The sequence below is a fragment of the Lolium perenne genome, chromosome 4 (genome assembly GCF_019359855.2).
Source record: "Lolium perenne isolate Kyuss_39 chromosome 4, Kyuss_2.0, whole genome shotgun sequence".
NCBI classification, from domain to species: Eukaryota; Viridiplantae; Streptophyta; class Magnoliopsida; order Poales; family Poaceae; genus Lolium; species Lolium perenne.
This window is the reverse complement of record NC_067247.2, coordinates 171,509,800-171,535,426: the sequence shown is the minus strand read 5'-3', so window position 1 is coordinate 171,535,426 and position 25,627 is coordinate 171,509,800. Positions and strand designations below refer to the sequence as shown.

At 43.6% G+C, this 25,627-nt stretch overlaps 2 protein-coding genes and 1 non-coding gene across 36 annotated transcripts; 1 reads left to right on the top strand and 2 right to left on the bottom strand.

The window, feature by feature from the left end:
• The first annotated feature begins 8,013 nt into the window (after nt 1-8,013).
• Nucleotides 8,014-13,933, top strand: LOC127294701 (ubiquitin-activating enzyme E1 2). Its single transcript, XM_051324570.1, has 7 exons — nt 8,014-8,155; nt 8,242-8,579; nt 9,050-9,267; nt 10,515-11,309; nt 11,396-12,264; nt 12,503-12,938; nt 13,125-13,933. Exons 2-7 carry the CDS (start codon nt 8,348-8,350, stop codon nt 13,719-13,721), a joined length of 3,147 nt encoding a protein of 1,048 aa, XP_051180530.1. The 5' UTR covers nt 8,014-8,155; nt 8,242-8,347; the 3' UTR covers nt 13,722-13,933.
• Nucleotides 13,934-16,976: 3,043 nt separating this feature from the next.
• On the bottom strand, nt 16,977-17,048 carry TRNAP-CGG (transfer RNA proline (anticodon CGG)). Its single transcript has one exon. It is a non-coding gene; the product is annotated as a tRNA-Pro (tRNA).
• A 3,321-nt stretch (nt 17,049-20,369) lies between these two features.
• On the bottom strand, nt 20,370-25,189 carry LOC127294702 (uncharacterized). 34 transcript variants are annotated; one of them, XR_011743043.1, is made up of 7 exons: nt 24,472-25,188; nt 24,178-24,395; nt 23,125-23,182; nt 22,165-22,317; nt 22,011-22,074; nt 21,858-21,871; nt 20,370-21,767 (listed from the first exon to the last, which is right to left on the bottom strand). XR_011743043.1 is itself a non-coding variant. In XM_051324573.2 (5 exons), exons 1-4 carry the CDS (start codon nt 24,580-24,582, stop codon nt 22,267-22,269), a joined length of 438 nt encoding a protein of 145 aa, XP_051180533.1. In that variant the 5' UTR covers nt 24,583-25,188; the 3' UTR covers nt 20,370-22,074; nt 22,241-22,266. The 34 variants fall into 34 exon arrangements, 5 of the variants coding, with proteins under 5 accessions (XP_051180533.1, XP_051180534.1, XP_051180535.1 ...); XR_011743046.1 differs by having other exon boundaries at nt 22,241-22,317; XR_011743048.1 differs by adding an exon at nt 22,470-22,684 and having other exon boundaries at nt 20,370-22,074; nt 22,241-22,317; nt 24,472-25,189.
• Nucleotides 25,190-25,627: the final 438 nt, after the last annotated feature.

Genomic DNA, 25,627 nt, shown 5'->3' with positions numbered 1-25,627 from the left:
AACCTATGCCATTTGTGTCCACCATAACTACCTACTACATGGTATTTCCTGCCATTCCAAGTAAATACTTCGTGTGCTACCTTTAAACAATTCAAAATTTACTATCTCTTATTTGTGTCAATGTTTTATAGCTCATGAGGAAGTATGTGGTGTTTTATCTTTCAATCTTGTTGGGCAACTTTCACCAATGGACTAGTGGCTTCATCCGCTTATCCAATAATTTTGCAAAAAGAGCTGGCAATGGGGTTCCCAGCCCCGATTAATTAACCTTCATAATTTTACAAATAGACACTCCTCCATGGTATGTGATTGTTGGACGGCACCCGAGGATTCGGTTAGCCATGGCTTGAGAAAGCAAAGGAGGGGAGGAGTGTCATCTAAATAAAACTAAAATAAAAAGGCACTCCTTCATGGTATGAGATTGTTGGCAGGCACCCGAGGATTCGGTTAGCCATGGTTTGTGAAAGCAAAGGTCGGGAGGAGTGCCAACCAAAAATAAAACTTTATGGGAGCCGCTCTTCAAGAGTTTGTCTGGCAAGGGGGTTAGAGTACCCGCTACCAGTCGTTGACAACAACAAACACCTCTCAAAATGTTACTTTTACTCTCCTTATATGATTTCAAAACTGAAAAAGCTCTAGCACATGATTTAATCCCTGCTTCCCTCTGCGAAGGGCCTGTCTTTTACTTTATGTTGAGTCAGTAAACCTATTTCCCTCCATCTCAAGCAAGCATTTGAGTTGTTGTGATCAAACCATCTATATTGTGATTTACTTCATCATGTCTTTTACTCTTCCTTGTTTAGTACAAGTTTTATCCGAATGAATATAGCTTTGAAAGTTATCAATGATTATGAGGAGATTATTATGATTGAGTATGCAAGTTGTGCCATATAAACTTTAACATGAGAGCGCTGCTCGATAGATAAGTATAACCTGTTAATTGTTCTCTGACCAAGAACGAAGTTTGCCAACACCAATTATGATTTCTTATGCACCTTTATTTGTGATTACCTTCTACTTGGTTCAAGTTGAATTATATGAGGAAGTTGTTCACTAGAATGTCTTGTGTGAATTAATATGATGCTTCTTGTCCGTATTTTATTTATCGACTCTTCACTCCATAAACATGTGGTCCTGTTTACCGAGTTCAGTTTCGCTTGGGGACAAGTGAAGTCTAAGCTTGGGGGGAGTTGATACGTCCATTTTGCATCACTATTTTATATCATAATTTGCTGTTATTCATTGATATATTTCATATTTAGAGGTAATACTTATGTTATTTCATCTATTTTGCATGTTTCATGATTATTGGAGGATCGCGCACCGGAGTCAGGATTCTGCTGGAAAAAGCGCCGTCAGAATGCAATATTTCGGAAGATCAACAATTGACGGAATTTATATGAAAAATCCTATTTTTCCAGAAGACGAAGGGAGCCAGAAGGAGGAGCCGAGGAGGGCCGCCATGGGCCCACCTCATAGGCCGGCGCGGGCCAAGGCCTGGCCGCGCCGCCTTGTGAGGAGGGGCCCCACAGCCCCCTCTGGCCTCCTCTCCTTTGCGTACATCTTCGCCCCGAAAACCTAAGCTCCGGGGGATAGTCGCAAAGAGTCACAACCGCCTCTGCGGGGCGGAAAACACCAGAGAGAAAAGAGCTCTCCGGCAGGCTGAGATCCGCCGGGGAAATTCCCTCCCGGAGGGGGAAATCGACGCCATCGTCACCATCATCGAGCTGGACATCATCTCCATCACCATCATCATCATCTCCATCATCATCACCGCCGTCTCCACCGCTGCACCTCGTCACCGCTGTAACAATTTGGGTTGGATCTTGATTGTTTGATAGGGGAAACTCTCCCGGTATTGATTTCTACTTGTTATTGATGCTATTGAGTGAAACCATTGAACCAAGGTTTATGTTCAGATTCTTATTCATCATCATATCACCTCTGATCATGTTCCATATGATGTCTCGTGAGTAGTTCGTTTAGTTCTTGAGGACATGGGTGAAGTCTAAATGTTAGTAGTGAATTATGGTTGAGTAATATTCAATGTTATGATATTTAAGTTGTGGTGTTATTCTTCTAGTGGTATCATGTGAACGTCGACTGCATGATACTTCACCTTTATGGGCCTAGGGGAATACATCTTGTACTCGTTTGCTAATTGCGGGGTTGCCGGAGTGACAGAAACCAAAACCCCCGTTGGTATATCGATGCAGGAGGGATAACAGGATCTCAGAGTTTAAGGCTGTGGTTAGATTTATCTTAATTACTTTCTTGTAGTTGCAGATGCTTGCAAGGGGTATAATCACAAGTATGTATTAGTCCTAGGAAGGGCGGTGCATTAGCATAGGTTCACCCACACAACACTTATCAAAACAATGAAGATTAATCAGCTATATGAAGCGAAAGCACTAGACTAAATTCCCGTATGTCCTCAAGAACGTTTGGTCATTATAAGTAAACAAACCGGCTTGTCCTTTGTGCTAAAAAGGATTGGGCCACTCACTGCAATTGTTACTCTCGCACTTTACTTACTCGTACTTTATTCATCTGCTACATCAAAACCCCCTGAATACTTGTCTGTGAACATTTACAGTGAATTCTTCATCAAAACTGCTTGTCAACACCTTCTGCTCCTCGTTGGGATCGACATTCTTACTTATCGAAAATACTACGATACACCCCCTATACTTGTGGGTCATCAGTTATCATCCGAACCCCCTCCAGTATTAAGTTGCAAACAACAGACAATTGCATTAAGTATGGTGCGTAATGTAATCAACAAATACATCCTTAGACATAGCATTGATGTTTTATCCCTAGTGGCAACAACACATCCACAACCTTAGAACTTTCTGTCACTGTCCCAGATTTAATGGAGGCATGGACCCACTATCGAGCATAAATACTCCCTCTTGGAGTTACAAGTAATGACTTGGCCAGAGCCTCCACTAATAACGGAGAGCATGCAAGATCATAAACAACACATAGATGATAGATTGATAATCAACATAACATAGCATTCATTATTCATCGGATCCCAACAAACGCAACATGTAGCATTACAAATAGATGATCTTGATCATGTTAGGCAGCTCACAAGATCCAACAATGATAGCACAATTAGGAGAAGACGACCATCTAGCTACTGCTATGGACCCATAGTCCAGGGGTGAACTACTCACATATCACTCCGGAGGCGACCATGGCGGTGAAGAGTCCTCCGGGAGATGATTCCCCTCTCCGGCAGGGTGCCGGAGGCGATCTCCTGAATCCCCCGAGATGGGATTGGCAGCGGCGGCGTCTCTGGAAGGTTTTCCGTATCGTGGCTCTCGGTACTGGAACTATTATTGACGAAGGCTTATGTAGGCGGAAGGGTAGGTCAGGGGCGCCACGAGGAGCCCACACACTAGGGCCGCGTGGCCAAGGCCTGGGCCGTGCCGCCCTAGTGTGGCGTCGCCTCGTCGCCCCACTTCGTATCTCCTCCGGTCTTCTGGAAGCTTCGTGGAAAAATAAGACCCTGGGCGTTGATTTCGTCCAATTCCGAGAATATTTCCTTACTAGGATTTCTGAAACCAAAAACAGCAGAAAAACAGCAACTGGCTCTTTGGCATCTCGTTAATAGGTTAGTGCTGGAAAATGCATAAATACGACATAAAGTATGTATAAAACATGTAGGTATTGTCATAAAACAAGCATGGAACATAAGAAATCATCGATACGTTGGAGACGTATCACACACCAACACCTATCGCACTTCTACCACTATAAGAACAAAATGGTCCCCCAACCACATCATGATACCACGTTGTTGTTCGGTGTCCATGTTCGGGATTTTCTTACCAAAGTGGTTCACTTAATGTGACTTTATCAATCCATGTGTGGATTTCTCCTTAATGTATATTTCTAGATGGAGTAGTGTACTCAACTGTCTTTGAGCACGAGTTTATGAGACAACATTGTCTCTTACTCATTTTTTAATGAATTAGAGTGTAATCGAGTCGGTGGATATAAATTCTATAACAATTGTAGAAACTAGACCATTGTCCAAAATATTCATAGAAAATATCATCTAAATTTTGGATGATTATCATTTGGATACATTATATCCTTTATTTTAAAGTGTGGTTTTCTTAATTATACCAAGTTTTAAAAAGTAATAATTACATCCCACATGAGCCCACATGTCACCCTACTTTTGGGGCCACTTTGCATCATCTTCCACATCTTTCCTTCAAGAGAGCCCAAGTAGAGGAATAACTAGGTTTCTGTGCCAACAAGCAAAACATTAGCATCACCCATCACTTCCACCGCCAAGTGGGTCCTACGACCCCCTGTCCCACTTTTAATGCTACCAAGTTGGACTTTTATTATCCATATGTGGGCTTTTCCAAAGGTACCCGCTACTTTATTGTGACATCAACATGTAATAAGCACATGAATAATACATGACAATAATGATTCAACCATTTATAGCTTTCCTTGCATAAGTCAAGAATTTTGCAACGCCACATAGCCTTGTTTCTACCCTTTAAACCAGGCAAAGAAAACATTCCGATGTAGGTTTGGTTCTTCATAAGGAAAGCCCAAGATAAGTGACATGAAAAGTTATTTTTACAATTATATTTCTTCTAAAATGTCTAGCTCTATCCCCATCCACATTTAATGGAACCATGACTAATTTGAGAAATTGACCTTTAGGCCTCTATAATCAGCAAAATTCTGCAATAAGGCTTTGAGGAAGAATTATTTTTGCGCATAATGTACCACTGGAACATTATGACAGCTTGGAAGGTCCAAATGAGGAGTAAGGAGGTCTTGTTGCAGGATTATTCTGAATTGTTTGCAAACTATCAAAGGGGAGGTTGGAGAAAGCACCCCCTAACTCACCACCCTTTGCAGCAATATTTCTTTCCTAGAACCTCATTTCAGAAGACCAACTGACGTGTCAGAGCCATCGAGTAATGAAACCCACCGTATCCATTCCCTTCCAAAGCCTTTCACATGCATGATATTGATTATATGTGAATCCTCAGTTTTGGCAAAGGCATTTTCAATATCCAAATTCAGAACAAAAAGTTCTTTGTTTGACTTGGCACACAAAAATAAAAAATCGGAGCATTCCTCCGGTTAATGTACTTAACACGAGTTTATGGACCAATGATATATTTTACTCAATTTTCTACTTTTTTTGAAATAGAGTTTAAGAAAGTAAGTGGATAGAAATCCTATAACAATTACCCAAGCTTCAGAAACATTCATTAAAAATTACAATCATCCAAATTTCGGAAGAAAACCATTTGGATAAAAGATATCCTTATGTTGAAGTATTGGAATATGCAATAGTATATAAAATACGCGTAACAATTATACCACACATGGCCCCATGTCCTTGTTGTCGAAGCATTGCAATATATTATACTCCTTTCGTCCCAAAATAACTTGCTCAACAATTATTTATTGTTGCCTTGACTTGCTCAACAATTATACCATGGTTTAAAAAAAATACTGCTGCAAAGGTTATTGTTCAATAAATTATTGTTGCCTTGACTTGCTAACTCCTTACCTTTATTTATTGTTGCAAAGAGTTAGCAAGTCAAGGCAACAACAATTATTTATTGTCCCAGATTTAATGGAGGCATGGACCCACTATCGAGCATAAATACTCCCTCTTGGAGTTACAAGTAATGACTTGGCCAGAGCCTCTACTAATAACGGAGAGCATGCAAGATCATAAACAACACATAGATGATAGATTGATAATCAACATAACATAGCATTCATTATTCATCGGATCCCAACAAACGCAACATGTAGCATTACAAATAGATGATCTTGATCATGTTAGGCAGCTCACAAGATCCAACAATGATAGCACAATTAGGAGAAGACGACCATCTAGCTACTGCTATGGACCCATAGTCCAGGGGTGAACTACTCACACATCACTCCGGAGGCGACCATGGCGGTGAAGAGTCCTCCGGGAGATGATTCCCCTCTCCGGCAGGGTGCTGGAGGCGATCTCCTGAATCCCCCGAGATGGGATTGGCGGCAGCGGCGTCTCTGGAAGGTTTTCCGTATCGTGGCTCTCGGTACTGGAACTATTATCGACGAAGGCTTATGTAGGCGGAAGGGTAGGTCAGGGGCGCCACGAGGGGCCCACACGCTAGGGCCGCGTGGCCAAGGCCTGGGCCGCGGCGCCCTAGTGTGGCGTCGCCTCGTCGCCCCACTTCGTATCTCCTCCGGTCTTCTGGAAGCTTCGTGGAAAAATAAGATCCTGGGCGTTGATTTCGTCCAATTCCGAGAATATTTCCTTACTAGGATTTCTGAAACCAAAAAGCAGCGAGAAAAACGACAAGAATCGGCTCTTTGGCATCTCGTTAATAGGTTAGTGCTGGAAAATGCATAAATACGACATAAAGTATGTATAAAACATGTAGGTATTGTCATAAAACAAGCATGGAACATAAGAAATCATCGATACGTTGGAGACGTATCACACACCAACACCTATCGCACTTCTACCACTATAAGAACAAAATGGTCCCCCAACCACATCATGATACCACGTTGTTGTTCGGTGTCCATGTTCGGGATTTTCTTACCAAAGTGGTTCACTTAATGTGACTTTATCAATCCATGTGTGGATTTCTCCTTAATGTATATTTCTAGATGGAGTAGTGTACTCAACTGTCTTTGAGCACGAGTTTATGAGACAACATTGTCTCTTACTCATTTTTTAATGAATTAGAGTGTAATCGAGTCGGTGGATATAAATTCTATAACAATTGTAGAAACTAGACCATTGTCCAAAATATTCATAGAAAATATCATCTAAATTTTGGATGATTATCATTTGGATACATTATATCCTTTATTTTAAAGTGTGGTTTTCTTAATTATACCAAGTTTTAAAAAGTAATAATTACATCCCACATGAGCCCACATGTCACCCTACTTTTGGGGCCACTTTGCATCATCTTCCACATCTTTCCTTCAAGAGAGCCCAAGTAGAGGAATAACTAGGTTTCTGTGCCAACAAGCAAAACATTAGCATCACCCATCACTTCCACCGCCAAGTGGGTCCTACGACCCCCTGTCCCACTTTTAATGCTACCAAGTTGGACTTTTATTATCCATATGTGGGCTTTTCCAAAGGTACCCGCTACTTTATTGTGACATCAACATGTAATAAGCACATGAATAATACATGACAATAATGATTCAACCATTTATAGCTTTCCTTGCATAAGTCAAGAATTTTGCAACGCCACATAGCCTTGTTTCTACCCTTTAAACCAGGCAAAGAAAACATTCCGATGTAGGTTTGGTTCTTCATAAGGAAAGCCCAAGATAAGTGACATGAAAAGTTATTTTTACAATTATATTTCTTCTAAAATGTCTAGCTCTATCCCCATCCACATTTAATGGAACCATGACTAATTTGAGAAATTGACCTTTAGGCCTCTATAATCAGCAGAATTCTGCAATAAGGCTTTGAGGAAGAATTATTTTTGCGCATAATGTACCACTGGAAAATTATGACAACTTGGAAGGTCCAAATGAGGAGTAAGGAGGTCTTGTTGCAGGATTATTCTGAATTGTTTGCAAACTATCAAAGGGGAGGTTGGAGAAAGCACCCCCTAACTCACCACCCTTTGCAGCAATATTTCTTTCCTAGAACCTCATACGAGGCGGTATAATTGTTGAGCAACATTTAAAACCATGGTATAATTGTTGAGCAAGTCAAGGCAACAATAATTGTTGTTGCCTTGACTTGCTCAATAAATTATTGTTGCCTTGACTTGCTAACTCCTTACCTTTATACGAGTAACATTTATACCACAATGGGCCCACGTGTCACCTTACCTTTGGGGCCACTTTGCAGCATCTTCCATCTTTCCTTCCTCCCAGAGAGCCCAAGTGGAGGAAGGAAGAATCAGGTTCTCTCGGCCTACAAGCAAAGCCCTAGCAGCCCCCGTCGCTCCCACCGCCAGGTGGGCCCGGGAACCCTGTGCCCCACTTGTCATTCTGTCGCAGATAGGTGACCAGCCCTAATATTTTGCAGTTGGGTCCTTCCAAGACTCATAAGTCTCTCGTTCTCCCCAGAACCCTAGAGGCTCCTCGCCGCCGGCGCTCGACGAATCCAACCAAGGTGAGCTCCGTTCCGGCGGTTCCGCCCTCCCTCCGATCCTCCTCCTCCTCCTCGCGCTCCCCGCCTGACGACGACGGCCGGTGCAGGTCCCTCCGCGCGCTGGATCTGGCACCGAAGGTCCCGCCCGCCGCATACTACTACTGCCTGTTCTTCGCGGCGGCCATCGGACTCATCGGCGGCGTTGCGCACTATATGCTTCCCCGGAAGCGGGAGATCGCCGCCAGCGAGGTCGAGGAGTCGCAGAAGAAGGCCCGCGCCGACGCCCAGGCCAAGGACGACGCGATGGCCATGGCGGGGAAGGCAACGGAGATCGACGAGGACCTCCACAGCCGCCAGCTCGCCGTTTACGGCCGCGAGACCATGAAGCGCCTCTTCGCCTCCAACGTTCTCGTCTCCGGACTCCAGGGCCTCGGCGCCGAGATCGGTGAGGACCGCTCCGTTTCCCCTTCTGTAACTTTTCTTTCCAGAAGTTCAGTTCTCAACTTATACTACCATGGACAACACTGCGTTGGGTTAGAACTAGCGATGTCCTTTATGTGACTGGCTACACAAGTTAACACTCGGTTAGTGTTGTGGATGCGCCAGGTACACAGAGTTATTGGCTCAGCTAGTTTTATTCATAGTTTAATCTATATCAAACTAAGTTACATGCTTATCTGGGTGGATTGGTTTTATTATTTGAGCCTTTCGCCTTTCTAGAAATTATTCTTTTTCTTAGGATTGTCTAGATTTTATTATCTGTGTCTTACTTGTTTCATATGTATAATATATGAGGCATGCGGTGGTGAGTACTTTTTAAATTCTCGTGTGAAATCTGAAGTGGCTTTGTGCTATCTAAACAATCAAATGTGGTCTTACAACTAGTTTATTTACTTAATTATCCATGTATTGCAGCAAAGAACCTTGCCCTTGCGGGTGTCAAGTCCGTAACTTTGCACGATGATGGTAATGTGGAGCTATGGGACTTGTCAAGCAACTTCTTCCTCTCAGAGAAGGATGTTGGGCAAAACCGTGCTCAAGCCTGTGTTCAGAAGCTGCAAGAGCTTAACAATGCTGTTATTATATCTACTTTAACTGGTGAAGTCACCAAGGAACAGCTTTCTAACTTCCAGGTATTTGAGCATAAAATTGATATCTGCCCTTCCTTGATGTTCTTCCTACTTCTGTGTGTTTCCATCTAATTTATGCGCCTATTATGCCTCTACTTCTGTGTGTTTCCATCTAATTTATGTGCCTATTATGCTTCTACAGTCTTTTGGTTTTAGTATACAAATTTTGCAACAAGTATTTGTTTAAAATCAGATTTTTAAAACAACTTAACATGCAAAGTAATTAAGTAAATAACTATAGATCTTAGCTCAGGAATATTAGCTTTAGCAAATATCTCTTTGGATAAATAAAGTAGTAATAAAGTGAAAACTACTAATCATGCTTAGGATTTGATGATCAAGATATGATGTCTATATGATCATTTTCTTTTTGAGAAATAGCATAAAAGTAAGCTCATTCAGATGCCCTCAGGTTTCTGTATCTTCTATGCTCCCTTAATTGCATGGCTTTTGTCCAAAATGCCACACTCATTATTTGTCATCTGAGTTTTGTATTTACCAATGTGCATTGTTCAGTGTCATCTAGAGCCTGTCCTATGTGCGCTATTTACCTATAAGGCTGGCAGCTTAGTCTCCAAGGCAGCCTTGTACTGTTATGCTTAAGATTAGTTTGATTAGATTTCTTCTGTTTCCTTGTTAGTTTTTTTGCCTTATCCACATGACTTTGTTCAATCTATCCTTATCTAAAAGACTTCTATAGAATGAGAGGCCATTGTTGTAATTCAGTCTAGATACAATAAGGAAATCAGACAAGGGGCTGCACTAGCTGTTTCCGCCATGGCAACCGAGGCACTGAAGGTTGTATGCCCTTAAAGGGAGATCAGGCTCCAACCCCGAGGTGCTACCGTAGCTGCATTTCCCACTATTAGAACCTGTGCAACGTTGTCCATGACATAGAATTGTAAGTGACTGTTGGACCTAGTAATAGCTACACCAAAGCCTAGCACCATTAAAGTGTGCAAACTGATGTGAAGATAAACATGTATCAGCATTTCTTGTTTTCTCCCAACACATTATTTGTTTGCTTTGAATTTTTTGACATATACTCAATGCAGTATGATCCACAAAGAGGTTGCCATGTTGCTTTTGCCAGTGAACTGTTTTTTTTTTGCATTGCATATTAGTTCGACACATGTTTTTAACATCGTAGGAGCATTAAATGATATATATTGCCCACTTGGTATGTCTATATTGTACTTCTTTGTGTCATTTCTTATCCTCACAATAATCGTTTCCTTGTGACCTTACAGGCTGTTGTCTTTACTGATATCACCTTAGAAAAGGCAGTTGAGTTTGACGATTACTGCCACAGTCATCAGCCACCCATTGCTTTCATTAAGTCTGAAGTCCGTGGTCTTTTTGGCAGCGTCTTTTGTGATTTTGGTCCTGAGTTTACTGTTTTGGATGTTGACGGGGAGGAACCACACACAGGAATTGTGGCATCGATCAGTAATGACAACCCAGCACTAGTCTCATGTGTTGATGATGAACGACTGGAGTTCCAGGATGGTGATTTAGTTGTGTTCTCTGAAGTACATGGAATGACCGAGCTTAATGATGGAAAACCAAGAAAGGTCAAGAATGCCAGGCCTTACTCTTTCTTCCTAGAAGAAGACACTTCCTCATTTGGCACATATGTCAGAGGTGGTATTGTCACACAGGTTAAGCCACCAAAGGTTCTTAAATTCAAGCCCTTGAAAGAGGCCATGAAAGAACCAGGAGAATTTCTTATGAGCGATTTCTCTAAGTTTGACCGCCCTCCTCTTTTGCATTTGGCCTTCCAAGCTTTGGATAAGTTCAGGAATGAATTGAAGCGATTCCCTGTTGCTGGGTCTACTGATGATGTGCAAAGGCTGATAGATTTTGCCACAAGCATTAATGAAACTCTAGGTGATGGGAAACTCGAAGAAATTGACAAAAAGCTTCTGCACCATTTCGCAAGTGGTTCCAGGGCTGTTCTGAATCCTATGGCTGCAATGTTTGGTGGAATTGTAGGCCAGGAGGTTGTGAAAGCATGCTCAGGGAAATTCCATCCTCTTTATCAGGTTAGGATCCGCCTTCTCAGTTCTTGAACGACGAATCCTGTTTGTTTGCCGAAATTTTATAATGTTTTTTTGTCTTGATTTTGCAGTTCTTCTATTTTGATTCTGTTGAGTCTCTCCCTGTTGAGCCTTTGGAGCCTGGTGATTTGAAGCCAGAGAACAGTAGATATGATGCACAGATCAGTGTGTTTGGGTCTAAGCTTCAAAGCAAACTGGAGCAGGCAAAAATCTTTATGGTTGGTTCAGGGGCGCTTGGATGTGAGTTCCTGAAGAACCTGGCACTAATGGGCATTTCTTGCAGCCAGAATGGGAGGCTGACTGTCACAGACGATGATATTATTGAAAAGAGCAATCTCAGTCGCCAGTTTCTTTTCCGTGACTGGAACATTGGGCAGCCCAAGTCCACAGTTGCTGCTACCGCTGCTATGGCAATTAATCCAAAGCTTCATGTCGAGGCCCTTCAGAACAGAGCAAGTCCTGAGACCGAAAATGTGTTTAACGATGCCTTTTGGGAAAACCTTGATGCTGTTGTCAATGCCCTTGACAATGTGACTGCAAGAATGTACATAGACTCCAGGTGTGTATATTTCCAGAAGCCACTTCTAGAATCTGGAACTCTTGGTGCTAAATGCAATACACAGATGGTCATACCTCACCTGACAGAGAACTATGGGGCGTCCAGAGATCCACCTGAAAAGCAGGCACCTATGTGTACCGTACATTCATTTCCTCATAACATCGATCACTGCCTTACCTGGGCTAGGTCTGAGTTTGAGGGTTTATTTGAGAAGACCCCCACTGAAGTAAATGGTTTCCTGTCAAATCCTAGCTCATATGTAAGTGCAGCAAGAACTGCTGGTGATGCGCAGGCTAGGGATCAGCTTGAGCGTGTTATTGAATGCCTTGATGGAGACAAGTGTGAGACGTTCCAAGACTGTATTACCTGGGCCCGGCTTAAGTAAGTTTCAATCACCTGTCTCTACACTTAGCTTAACATGGGATATCGTATCATTGACCTGTGTACACCTGCTTCACTTTACATTATGGAATACTGCAACCAACACATTATTTTTGACTATGGGTCTTCCCGGTTTCCTCTCTGAATTTTAGATTTCAGGACTATGGTTCTTCATGGCCTTTCTTTGAATCTTAGATTTCATGTTACTCACCACTGTTTTATTGATGGTGTATCTTAGGTTTGAGGATTATTTCGCCAACCGTGTGAAGCAGCTGACTTTTACTTTCCCAGAAGATTCGATGACGAGCTCTGGTGCGCCATTCTGGTCTGCACCGAAGCGGTTTCCACGACCTCTGGAATTCTCGTCCACAGATCCAACACAGCTTAACTTTATTTTGGCTGCTTCGATACTGAGGGCGGAGACATTTGGAATACCGATACCTGACTGGGCCAAAACCCCAAACAAAGTGGCTGCTGAAGCTGTCGACAAGGTGATTGTTCCTGAATTCCAACCAAAACAGGGAGTTAAGATTGTAACAGATGAGAAGGCAACTAGTATATCGTCTGCATCTGTGGATGATGCTGCTGTCATTGAAGAGCTTATTGCGAAGCTAGAAGCAATTTCCAAAACTCTGCCATCAGGGTTCCACATGAACCCAATACAGTTTGAGAAGGTCAGCATATCCTGTTAATCGTGTATAACTCTTCTTCAGTAGGGTTTCCTTTTCTTCTGAAACGTGAAGCCTTATTTGTCTTAGGTTTTCCCTGGGTAGGCAGTCATATATTTCTAGAATTAACACATGTAGTCCAAAGTTCCATACAAGTTTGAGAGTCTCTGATATGCTTTTCTGCATGTGCAGGATGATGACACCAATTTCCATATGGACGTGATAGCTGGTTTTGCTAACATGAGGGCAAGGAATTACAGCATTCCTGAAGTGGACAAACTGAAGGCCAAATTCATAGCTGGCAGGATCATCCCTGCCATTGCCACATCAACTGCAATGGCCACTGGCCTCGTCTGCCTGGAGCTTTACAAAGCCCTTGCCGGTGGGCACAAGGTCGAAGACTACCGAAACACGTTTGCAAATCTTGCCATCCCTCTATTCTCCATTGCTGAGCCGGTCCCACCTAAGACCTTCAAGCACCAAGACATGACGTGGACAGTCTGGGACCGGTGGACCGTGACTGGCAACATCACCCTACGGGAGCTCCTGGGGTGGCTCAAGGAGAAAGGCCTGAACGCGTACAGCATATCGTGCGGTACCTCGCTGCTGTACAACTCCATGTTCCCCAGGCACAAGGAGCGGCTTGACAGGAAGGTGGTCGATGTTGCCAGGGAGGTGGCCAAGATGGAGGTGCCTTCGTACCGGCGCCATCTGGATGTTGTGGTGGCCTGTGAGGATGATGATGACAATGACGTCGACATCCCACTCGTATCCGTCTACTTCCGGTGAAGGGCTCCCCTGAATTTACATGGTCTTGTGTCTTTCGTGCTAGAATGGAAGGCTATATGAGTTACCTTTAGTTTTTTACTGTGTTCTAAGCAACGTCACTGTTTATCCTATGTACCGTCTCGCTAGAGCTCAGTTCATATCCTCGGGAAGATTTGGTATTGAACTTGATTACCATGCCACCTTGATAATTGATGCATGATACCGTTTCACTAGAGGGATTACGCCTGTTTCTTGGTCAGTTTGCGGCAGTAGTGTATATATACAACTCAACATGCATGCTCGCTGGATGAACACTGTGCGCCGTGAAGAAGTCTAGCACAAGGCAAACAAGGGTAACTCCCAATTTTAGAGTAAAACCAAGTCGTAATGCAATTCGTTGGTTAGGTAGAAGCATCCTAGAAATGCCAGGGCCCAAAAATTTCTCGAATATGAATTCAGTGACATCTTTAATCTGCCAGAGTTTAAATCTCATATTTGACCCTTTAATGTCTCGTAAAAGCGAAATATTCTTTAGCGGGAGTCGATGTTCCTGCCGATAACGATGTGCATGTGGTGACTTCGTTAATCTTAAAAACTAAGATCTGTTTCTTAAATTTAATCTCTCGAAGGTGCTTATAAGGGCAGGGTGCGGGTGAGTGCGTTTAATTGGGTTGAGCAGCCTAATTATTACCATCCCTGCCGACAACGATGTGCATGTTGTGACTTCGTTAATCTTAAAAACTAAGATTAATTTCTTGAATTTAATCTCTCGGAGGTGCTTATAAGGTCTCCCTCGGCCCACAAGGTGCGGCTCGTCGAGCCATCACCCACCACTACTACGTTGATCTCACGCACGAGCAATTGATGTATCCCCACTAGGATCCTGACAACAATGCAACTTGAGACACCTTTTTGCCAATCGGCAAGAGAGTGAGCTCGCCGGGTACGAGGGAGATGGGCCACCTCCTGTGAACAACAACGAGGCAGACCGCCGGCTATCTTGTGATGGGCCACATCATGGCGGGCGATTACCCCCGCATGTGCCATCCGAAGAATGGCGACATCGGGCGCGGCGGCGTCGCCATCCGAGAACCCTCGTCCCACCTTTTCTCACTATATGTAGACGCGGCTGTCACTGGTACTGCACATCTATACTCAGGTTTGCAAATTTGCTCTCTCAGGGCTTCTACCGATCTAGCTCCAACCTACGCGGAGGCAGAGGCACTGCACGCCTCGAATTACCGCTGCCCGTCGGGCTACCGGTGTCCCCCCTGGATGGAGCCGTGACGGTCTCCCTCGGCTCACAAGGTGCGGGTCGTCGTGCAGCCATCACCCACCACTAACGTTGATCTCACACACGAGCAATTGATGTATCCCCACTAGGATCCTCACAACAATGCGACTTGGGACCCCTTTTTCGCCAATCGACAAGAGAGTGAGCTCGCCGGGTACGAGGGAGATGGGCCACCTCCTGTGAACAACAACGAGGCAGACCGCCGGCTATGTTTGGGTTTCCGAACTCTTGAAAGCGTGATGGGCCACATCATGGCGGGAGATTACCCCCGCATGCGATACCCCCACTTCCATCCGAAGAATGGCGACAGTGGGCGTGGTGGCGTCGCCATCTGAGAACCCTCGTCCCCGCGCGATCATCTGCGGGTCGTGCAATCGCAACCGGAGTGGTAGGTGCCTTCGGAGTACGCCATGGCCGCACACCATTACACGCGCCGACGACCCGGAGGAGTATCCGGCCAGCATGCTACCATACGCGGCTCCCTGGAACCCAAACCGCCGATGCCGGTGGACTACGCTCGGTCCTGATGGCAAAAGGAGGAGCACGCCTACCGTGCGCGCCGTGGTGACTACAACCAAGGCTGCACCCCTATGGCCACCGGTCCCCGCAGCGTGCACAACCACCGCTGCCGAAGAGGTTCCAGCCGAGCGCACCGATCAACGACGACGATGACTACAACGATTACGAAGACATGTACTAGTTCTTAAAATCGCATATGTAATAAAATATATTTTAAATTTTTGATTGTATGTATTATTTGTTTGTTATATATATATTTTTTTCGTTGACATATGAGCGGTGGCAGTACAAATTACATAAACGGTCCTGAAGAAAAGAGAAATTACAAATCGACCCAAGCATTTTGCACTAAGGACCTTATACTGAAAAAAGGAAACGCGATCTAGGCCAGCTCCAGATCCACCGCCGTCAAGGTCGTCGGAGCCAACCTCCATGCCACCGGGGACAGAACCATTTGGGGCATGGAGGCGGGAGCTAACTCCGACGATGCTATTGAGCCTCCGTCTAGATGATTGGAGGTTGAGGAAGACATGAGGACGAAGAACGAGCGTCGTCACCTCAGGATGGAGGGGCCACCCTACGACCAACGAATACGGCGACGGCGGCGCCGTGATGAACCTCCAAGGGTAGAGGGGCCGCCCTTCGGCCATTAGGTACGGCGACAGTGGCGCCGTGGAAGTCCTCCGACGAGAAGCTTGCAAACTCCACTGGCGCAGATCGAGGAGAAGAGAGATCCGTGGAAGGGCCTTGCTGCCTTTCTCACCACCACGGCGAGCATCGAGCAGGAGGCACCAACCACGGGCCGCCGCCGCAGATCTGCAGATAGCAGCAGCCATGGCCCGAAATCCAAGATCTAGGGCCTTCAAGCTTATTCTTGGATGGGGAAAGAAGAAGATTGAGCAGTGGCCACCAGCACCACGCCGCTGCCACCATCCAGATCTTCGTCACCGGCCACCCAGCGCCGCTTGGAAACACCGGGAGCTCTCCGTCCGCCGGCATATCGCCAGACACCACAAAGGGAACATAAACTACTCCTAGGCTACTATATACAGAGGGGTGCCGGCCGGAGGAGAGGGAGAGGGGAGCCGGCGAAAAAGAAGGGGCTCTCAAGTTACTGTAGACTCACGAGAGGGGGAAGGGGGGGGGGGGGGGGGGGGGGATATTTGTTTGTTATATGGGATGCTCTTACCTTCAATATGGCACATGCATTTTGCATGGTTTCGTTTGTCCATACTCTCCTCGTGAACGTGGCCTTGTCTACCATTTGAGAGATGCTTGTTGTTAGTTCCTTTAATTTACGCGAGGCGCCTGTCCAGTTTTCAACACAATCAGAAATGTCAGGACGAAGCATCAGTGCGATAACGGTGCTTAAAAATTATATGCGAGGCGCAAACTGAAACAAACAACAGCGAAGGCAGGGTAACCTAAAATGGGACGTGGATGTAAAAAAGGCAAAAAATTTAGGGGTGTTGCGAGAATCGAACTCACGACCTCTCGCACCCGAAGCGAGAATCATACCACTAGACCAAACACCCGAATTGAGAATTAAGATCAATCAAGTTTATTTGATGGATACCTCCGGATAATCAACCACCCCATAAGCCTATCTTCTGTTGGCTCAAGCATATTTCTATCTTAGTTTTTTTTTAACGAAAAGTTCGCCGATATGTTAATAAACATCAACAGTAGTATAAAGAACTCTATTTAAAATAATAATACAAAAATATTATAAAAATTATAAATAGATTTTTAGATCCTACAAGTTTAGACAAAAACGTAGCCATATTGGTAGTAGTTAAACGCGTCACAAAAGGTACCCAAGGTAGCTATCAGCTGGAGGAAAGATTTGGTCGAGGTGCTCTAGCTCACCCTCTGTGAGATTGCTCCTTTGAGCGTTAATAATGGACTCTTAATTAATTACTGTCTAACAAGACTACAAGCACTCGTTCAAGCCAACTGTTCCAAATGTCCAACAAGTTATTGGCTGATTTCCATTCCTTGGTGGAAGAGAGGGAGGGGAAAATAAAAATCGACTAGATGATGTCCCATAAACAAGTTAACCACGAGCACTCCAAAGCTACACACGTTGGAATGGTCAGTCACCTTTGTTGTGTACGCAAGGTCTGATGTGCCAACTTTGAAGAGTTTATTTTGTACAATCCATTATGATCGATGAATGCCAATGTAGATTGTAGAGACTGGATATGCACAGCGTGGCTCCGAGGTGTTGCCCGTAGACACAAAAGTTTATATTTCACTCTTATGTAGATCATCATCATCTTTATAGATTTTTCATGTTACTATAATCCATAGTGACACAAAAAAGAAATTATATGCAATCATCACTTTAGCCGAAAAACTAAGGGTACCCATCGTGGGACCGAAAAACTAAGGGTACCCATCGTGGGGCCCAGGAAACATGGTTGTGCCTAAAATCGCGTGAGAAGTATTGGAAACCCTCTCTCTTTTGCACGAGGTCTAATATGATTATATATAGATAACATAAAGAGAAAAAATCAATATAAAATTCTGAAATGACACTAACTTCACAAATGAGACTATACAGCAGGAAATCTGAACTTACTTTGAGGTCACACTGACCCAACTTTTGTACGAGCTTGGGCTCTTTTAATTTGTGGTTGTTCATACCCCTATGACCTATCTTAACACAAATACAGAGTAAAATCATGCCACATCACCACTTTTGACCAAAAGACAAAGATTAGATGTTGCAGGCCCACAAAACATGGGTTTGTATGAAATCACCTGACCAAGGGCCGAAATCTTCCCCCTCTTGCATGGGGTCCTCATACATGTATATAAGGCTGCTGTAAAGATGAGAAACCTGATGATGTGATGTATATGGTCAGATGCCTATAAAAGATATATACCTGTTTCAGAATACAGGAATGTCCAAGAATAGATTTTTTTTTTGTGCCGTATGCCGAGTGTGCCGAGCGTATACACTCGACATACACCCCGAAGGAATGATGAGTGCATACACTCGAAAAACATCCCATCTGGATGGTCACAGCTGGGAGCCTCTACGCCATATCTTTGCCGAGCTTTTCTTGCTATTTGCCGAGTGCTCGAACACGGCCCGTCGTCAAATAACCATTTTTTTAAAAAAATTCGCCAAGCGTAATTTTTATATACTATTGCCATGTCACGTGGAGGGCACTCGACAAATACCTAGATGCCCAGCAATAGATTGTCGAGTGTCATACAGTGAGTGTGGCAGTCGGCAAATTAACCCAACTAGCAAGCTGTGGCGCGGCGGCACGCCGCGCCGATGAGACGATAGCGGTTACAATGCATGTGGCAGTGATTATGGATAAAAATTTCATGAATATATATCTGATGCACACAACTATGAGTCAAAATCTATAGTTCAGTGGTAGATAAAGCAGTTGTTTATCCTAGGCAATACATGTAAAGTTTGAACAAATTTATTAGCTGATTCAGCCACATAGATCAGTAAGCCAACATGATTTGAAGCAATCACATGTGCATTCCATCATCATTTCTGAACAATGGCTTGCTGTCCAGTGCATGCATGCTTTGGAGCCAACCATCAAATAAATGATAAGTTACCCCACGGTCGTGACTGCCATCACAATAATTTAATTGTAAGGCATTATTATAGAGCAGGGAGATAAACTAAGTTGTATTTTGCCTGCACATGATATATGTATGATATACACGCACGATCGCTTTTCCTGTACCTTGTATCGTCAGCCCCAGCTTTCCCCACCAGTAATCTTCGTTGCCAGAATAAAGAACAATGATTGCCTTTCCCCTAACCAAGACGTAAATGACTGGGAGGACTATTGTTTCCCTTATCAGTTGCTCAACATTATCAGTGTCCTCAACCGTCAAAGAAGCCAATACTCTTTGACGCGGTAAGCTTCTCGGTTCTCATCCGATCAGTGACATCGTGGACCTGTGTGATGACAATTGTTGTATAACTCAAAGAAAGTAAGGCTTGAATACCATGTGACAATCAACAACAAAACTCGTCAGTGGATAGTACCAAGGTATAACTAACATACCAATAATTTTCAGGCAAGAAGAGGATCTTCTCCTTCTCAATGCTATGGGAAATGCATCCAGAGAGAATTTAAATAATCCATTTGTTCCATGTGCATGTGTTGCATAAAATGTGTGCAGTACCCAGCATTATTCATGTACTCACGTGATCTTCTTTCCTAAAGTTCCCCTATGTGGAAATGGCTGACCTCTCTTGCATTAAGAGTAATTTTATTTTCATTCAGATCTATAGTATTGTTTGAGACATGGATTAGTGCATGGAGACCAATGCATTTTGTTCCTGAAAGCCAAGGAAAGTGAATATAATATTTGGCCTTGCGACCTGATTGCTCCTTGAACATGCAAATTTAATTTAAACTTCCGTAGAATGCTAAAATAAATTGAGAAAATATTGCTTATCCGCTGTGAAGTACCAACAAATCAAGGAAGCATACCATGCAAGAGAAATCAAGTTTATAATTAAAGAGGGTAGCATCATGGATTTAGTGTATATCACAATTTGGTGTGGGAATTAAAAGGTACATAGTCGATGATTTACCGTAGTGACTTACTGAAGTCAGCAAAGTATGAGTTTTACGAACTCATGCAATTGTCAACAAAGTCAAGACACTTGTTTTCTGTACCGAATTATTTTGCAGGGAAATCTCTAACACCTTAATTATCAAAATTAATATGCACCAACAAACTGCTTGAAAAAGTACTTCTAGTTTCTTGATAACACCGCGCCTTTCTTGTAAACATGGGCTGAAGAACTAAAAGTATTTTTGCTGCAAGCTAGTAGGCCTGTGGCGACGTGTATTTCAATATTTTTGGTCACAAAACCATGGTGGAATTCTATCAAATCATACAGCCATACAAGACATATAAGCAGTGTTCATTCTGGTGAGTCACCAAGAACTACAAATAATCAACACAAATAAAGCAGAGGTTATGTTCCAACCTCATATGTAAGCTACAAAATCTCCAGCTGTGGCCCGTTTTCCCCTTCCACTGACAAAGGAAAGGACGGAGTTGCTAAGCAAAATTCAAGATCTATACTATCGCATAGAGTACAATTTATATTCAGCCTAGATATGGTTTCTTCCAAAAACTTTGTCCCCTTGCGTGACAATTACAGCTCCACCTGATCGCCAAAGGCATCCTCCCATTCTCTTCCCTGTAGCCGATGTCCTGAAACATATCAAGGTCTACAATGGCACCCAGATCAAATCTAAGAGCAGAATAAAACAATTCATGGTATATTTCTTGCAGGTGAAAAGTACAGGGTATTTAACTTTATGGACTCGTCAAGAAATAAATTCTAATAACTTGGAAGCCGATTCTAAGATCTTCTCTTTAGCTGCAGGTGTACGATATAGGTAATTTTTGCATGCTATAATTGAAAAGATAGGTCTCAAACAAAATGGCAGGTTGCATTGAACAAATCAATCAAGTGCTCAGGATGGAAGGAGCATGCCGTCTTATAATATGGTACCGTGAAACAGACATCAGCGCTAAAGGAGCCTATCTATACAGGGATACATAAGGATCAGTGCAAATGAGAGTGAGGGAGAGGCAAATCACCACCTAGTTTTCATACAGGCTAACATCATTTTGTTGTGAACTGGCAATATTTCCACCTCATTTAGAAGAGCATAAACACAAATAGCTATTCATACAATGCAGCATCAGATGGACCAAGTAATTGAACATTTAGGTGAACATGTGGCCAGACCTTAGCACATATGATTAACTATCTCGCTGTCTACGTCAGGTGTAAGTAAAGAACAGAGTATCACCTTCCGCAATGTTGTTGGCCTCCGCGAATGCATCCCATCCGTGCTCAATGAAGATGTGGTTCCTCCATTTCACCAGTCGAACACTCCATGTGTCTCCAATGGTGTTGCCGAGCATGACATTCTGTGGAAAATCACTGATGACGTACAGACAGAACGCCTTTGGAATCTTGAGTGTATCATAAGGGTTGTCGGTGACTGCATTTGAAACAACGGTGTAACCTGTTCCTGACCTACTCCCTTCGGATTCTTGCCGGCCTTCCTTTTATTGCCTTTTGCGCTCGGTTGTGCAGCTGGTCGTTTCGCAATGGAGCTCTAAAACGGTGGAGAGCCAGGCGGAGCTCCAATTGCGCTCTGCATCTCCTCCTTCATTGTCGGTGGTGACATCAGCAGAGATCCTTTCTCGGCCTTGATCTCCTTCTGGTGTACCTGCAGGAGGACAATTAGGTGACAGAGATCGGAAAAACTGTGTAGTATCACAAGATGAGAGGAGCAGATGAAGCGATGGCAGGTACATACAGGATGAATCCCAGCTTCAATCACAACAAGAATCCATTTAGTCAGATATGTCGTGAACATCTATGAAAAAATGGCAAGGGCTACAATATTTTCTCTAGAATACTCAAGTAGCTCTACAGAGAATACTTCATTTGCAAGATCTATAATACTCACTCCGCTCCCATTTAATTGACTTCAATTGGAACCACTGCTAGTTCGTTTGTCCTGTGTTCATGCGCTGATTAAAACCGAAAAGTCGGAGGAGTTAATAAAATCTATAGGCAGATGGTCAGAGAAATGGTCACCATGCTACACTTTTAAAAATTACCATTCCAACTTATGATAGCATATCTCATTTGAAAACCCTCCAATATTTGCAGCAACGAAGGAGCTACTGAATATACCTTACCACCACCACCGTGCATAATCCCTAGCATATTGATTTCTCAAACATAATAGTTATCATGCCCAGATTGAAGACCTGAAAACATTAGACCTGACGTCAGAGTGAGTCTTGGCAGAAACGATCGACTATCCTAATTCTATAGTAGTCAAAGTGATGTCCAAAACCAGTTAGCCTGCCATGCGGGTTTTGCCAGCAGTTAGATGTAGCCAATTAGATGCTGTGCTTACTTCCTTTCATTCGAGGAATGTTGCTTGGATGACTTCTTATTTTCGACGAATGTTGCTTGGGATGACTTGTTACAATAGGCACCAAGAAGAAAAACATACGCTGCTTTATACCTAGTTTTCCTCGAAAAGTCATGTATCTATTTTTCAGAGACTTAAAATAGAAATAACGAATATTTATGCACTTTCAGGCCAACAGGAAAAGTGCAGTCTCAAGCCTGTGAATTATAACTAAAGGTTACATATATCTTAACATAAGCATAAAAATTGGAATGGGCAATGGAGAAAACTAACGCATATAAAGTTAATGCTAGGCAAAGAATATTGTAAACAAATTGATGCATCATTCGCCGAATTCAAAGAACACATGTAAGCATATGTTTTAAAGAATATCTCTAAATGTCAGCATAAAGGTGGGATGGGCATATGTAAAAGCTAGTGCTAGGAAAAGAAACCCATATACAAAGTGGTGTGTTATCCACTGAATTTGATTAATCTATGGAAATTTACTTTCAAATTTTGAAGGTTGCCAAAATTACACAACCTGGGAGCAACATGAAAGTAAGTGGCTTGACGAAAGGCTTGAGAGACAATCGCATGACCCTATATATTAAGAAACACTGCTCTTTAAATAATGTAGGTTGCTTTGAAATCTTACCTCCCTTTTTCCACAAAGAATCTTTCGGCTGGTTGTGGCACATAGAAAACTACAGAAGCTGTAAGAAAAAAAGACCATGGATTGAATATGGAATTAGGGTTTGCATGATTTATAGTGAACACAACATATATTGAGTAAATTTGGCAAAGCACAAAAGAAAATGAAATATACGAAATTATCAGTAATAGCTATATTTGATCTTCTAAGTATTATTGTTGACATATATCTTAATTCAGAACCATGCAAACCGGCAAAGAACTCCAGTTTACCAAATTTGAACTGTCAACCGGTATGTAGCAGAAAGCGAGGTTCCCTCAACATAAAAATGGTAAGTGTCACGAGAATGACAGTGGTGTTGGTAAAATTCATACAGATATTTAAGACCAATCAAGCTGCACTGGCTATTCTTTAACTAAGGATTATTTAGTGGAATAACTGAAAACAAAGGAAGTATGGTGTGAACTTTCTGTCTACCAAGAGTTTATGTTATGACGAAACAATTCAAAAGAGTTCAGGTTCACCGAAACTTGAAAATAGAGTAATGTATTATCGATTCATATACCCATTCAATAGAGATCCCCATCCTAGAAGAAATGGATAATTAACAACTAACTGAGCCATATTCAATGCTAAATATTCTTAAGGATTTATATTTGGTGTAGTAGTTTGGTGCTTTTTACTGAAATAACTTTTGTGGAAGAAAAATTGAAACACTATTCTGAACTGATGTATAGTGTAGAAAAACAGTAGTATAGGTTCATTCGATCAGAAAATTCAAGTATGTTAGATTCAACAATTTGTCCCCAGGTTGTGAGAGAAGGCAAAGCGGCAGAGCAGAAGTAGTGGAAGTAACATTGCTACTTCTAGTGCTACAAAGTAAACTTGGATCAGTTACTTCTGTGTAGAAATTCAAGCCCAGAAATACAATGACGTCTCTGTTAGCTTTGTATGTTCCAACATTTTTTTGCAATGAAGTGGTATCACTATTTGACAGCCCCATATAATTATTACTTATTTATATTCGTGTTAGAGGACTAACTTGGTATTGGTTACCTTGCTGTAGGCTGTAGCCTTATGTCAGTGTCTTGCATTACACAGCTGGAAGGTAGGCTCTTGCACTTCTGTTGACAGTCGTGGATGCTGAATATCAATTGACACACACATCCACTTGTGCCCACGCACACTCTAGTTAGCTGCCTGCAAAGTGCAAACCTAAGAAACGTGATCTCCTCAAGGAGAACAGAGTCAAAGCACCAGGAGTCAGGGCTTATCTGCGGCAACGAACACAATCAATATTAAAATACAGAGAAAATAATATGTCATAATACGTACAGGTAACTGTCCGACCTCTTCCGCGCACCGGCCCTGGACAGCGCCGGCCACCTGCCGCAGCCGCTGCGGCATCGAAGACGTCGGCGAGCGCTTCCAGCGTTTCCCTCCGCAAGTGAACCGCCGCATCAGAGGAGATCAGGGCGGAGAAGAGACCGGGGCGGGAGGGTCGGGCACGGGAAGGGGCAGGCCGGTGGAGGTGGGGGGATAGCGTCCGTAACACGCGGGAGAGGTGGCTCCGAGGGGCAGAGGATCGGCCCTTGAGCCTCCGCTGTGGCGCGTATCCCGCCGCCGCTCAACGTGGGAGGGGCGGCTCGGCGGGGCAGCGGTTTGGCGAACCTAAGCCTCTCCCTCTGTTCCGGGAAAGAAACGTCATCGCCGCTGCCGCCGCCGCCGCCATCACCGTCGCCGTCACCACAATCTCGGCGAGCTCAGACCTCTTCCCACGCTGCTCCTCACCGGCACGATACGGCACCGCGTCGGCATCCTCCGCCGCAGAGCCTCGTTTTTGTAGCCAGCACGCCGGACTCGGCCTGCTCACGCGGGTCTCCGGTATGGTGCTGGTGGGTTCGTGACCGATGCAGCCATGGAGGAGATCTCCATGGGAGACCGGCGGCGGAGTAGAGAGGGGTTAATGGATAAGATCATGGGGAAGAACAGAGGAAAATGAATTTTAGATGGGGACGTGTTGAACTGGATGCATCCAACAATGCCACGAATTTCTTCTGGATTGTTCGTGGATAAGAACTTGAAACCGCTTAAGTAAAAAACCACCGTGCAAGTGCCTACCCACGGTGGCCCACCACAGTCCCAGCCTCGTCCAGCTACAGCCACATGAGGAAGGCACCAGAGCATCCCGGCACAAATTTACCACTAAATGAAAGACTGTACACTTAAATTCTAGAAAGCATCAAAACTGTACACACAGAAATCCCAGCGGGAATTAAACCAACCGAAGCACAACGTGTCAGCATCACCTTAATTACCAGCCTTCCTCAAAATTGTGAGAAAAAAGATGTTTATTACCCTTTAATATAGTAGTAGTAGTTATGTTGAGTGTATTATGGCCTTCGTCGGCATTCTAGAAGAATCTGGTAATGCTTGATCGCCCTCTCCCCGCTTAGAGATTGTTTAATCGTCCACCATCGAGGCTACTTGTTGCACCAAATATAAG

Coding starts and splice junctions, on each gene's coding strand:
- LOC127294701 (XM_051324570.1), top strand. CDS start 8,348: ATGCTTCCCCGGAAGCGGGAGATCGCCGCCAGCGAGGTCGAGGAGTCG. Junction 9,268..10,514: donor AACAGCTTTCTAACTTCCAG/GTATTTGAGCAT, acceptor GTGACCTTACAG/GCTGTTGTCTTTACTGATAT. Junction 12,939..13,124: donor ACCCAATACAGTTTGAGAAG/GTCAGCATATCC, acceptor CTGCATGTGCAG/GATGATGACACCAATTTCCA.
- LOC127294702 (XM_051324571.2), bottom strand. CDS start 24,582: ATGCGGCGGTTCACTTGCGGAGGGAAACGCTGGAAGCGCTCGCCGACG. Junction 24,396..24,471: donor AGGGCCGGTGCGCGGAAGAG/GTCGGACAGTTA, acceptor TCGTTGCCGCAG/ATAAGCCCTGACTCCTGGTG. Junction 23,183..24,177: donor AGGCTACAGCCTACAGCAAG/GTAACCAATACC, acceptor TTTTTCTTACAG/CTTCTGTAGTTTTCTATGTG.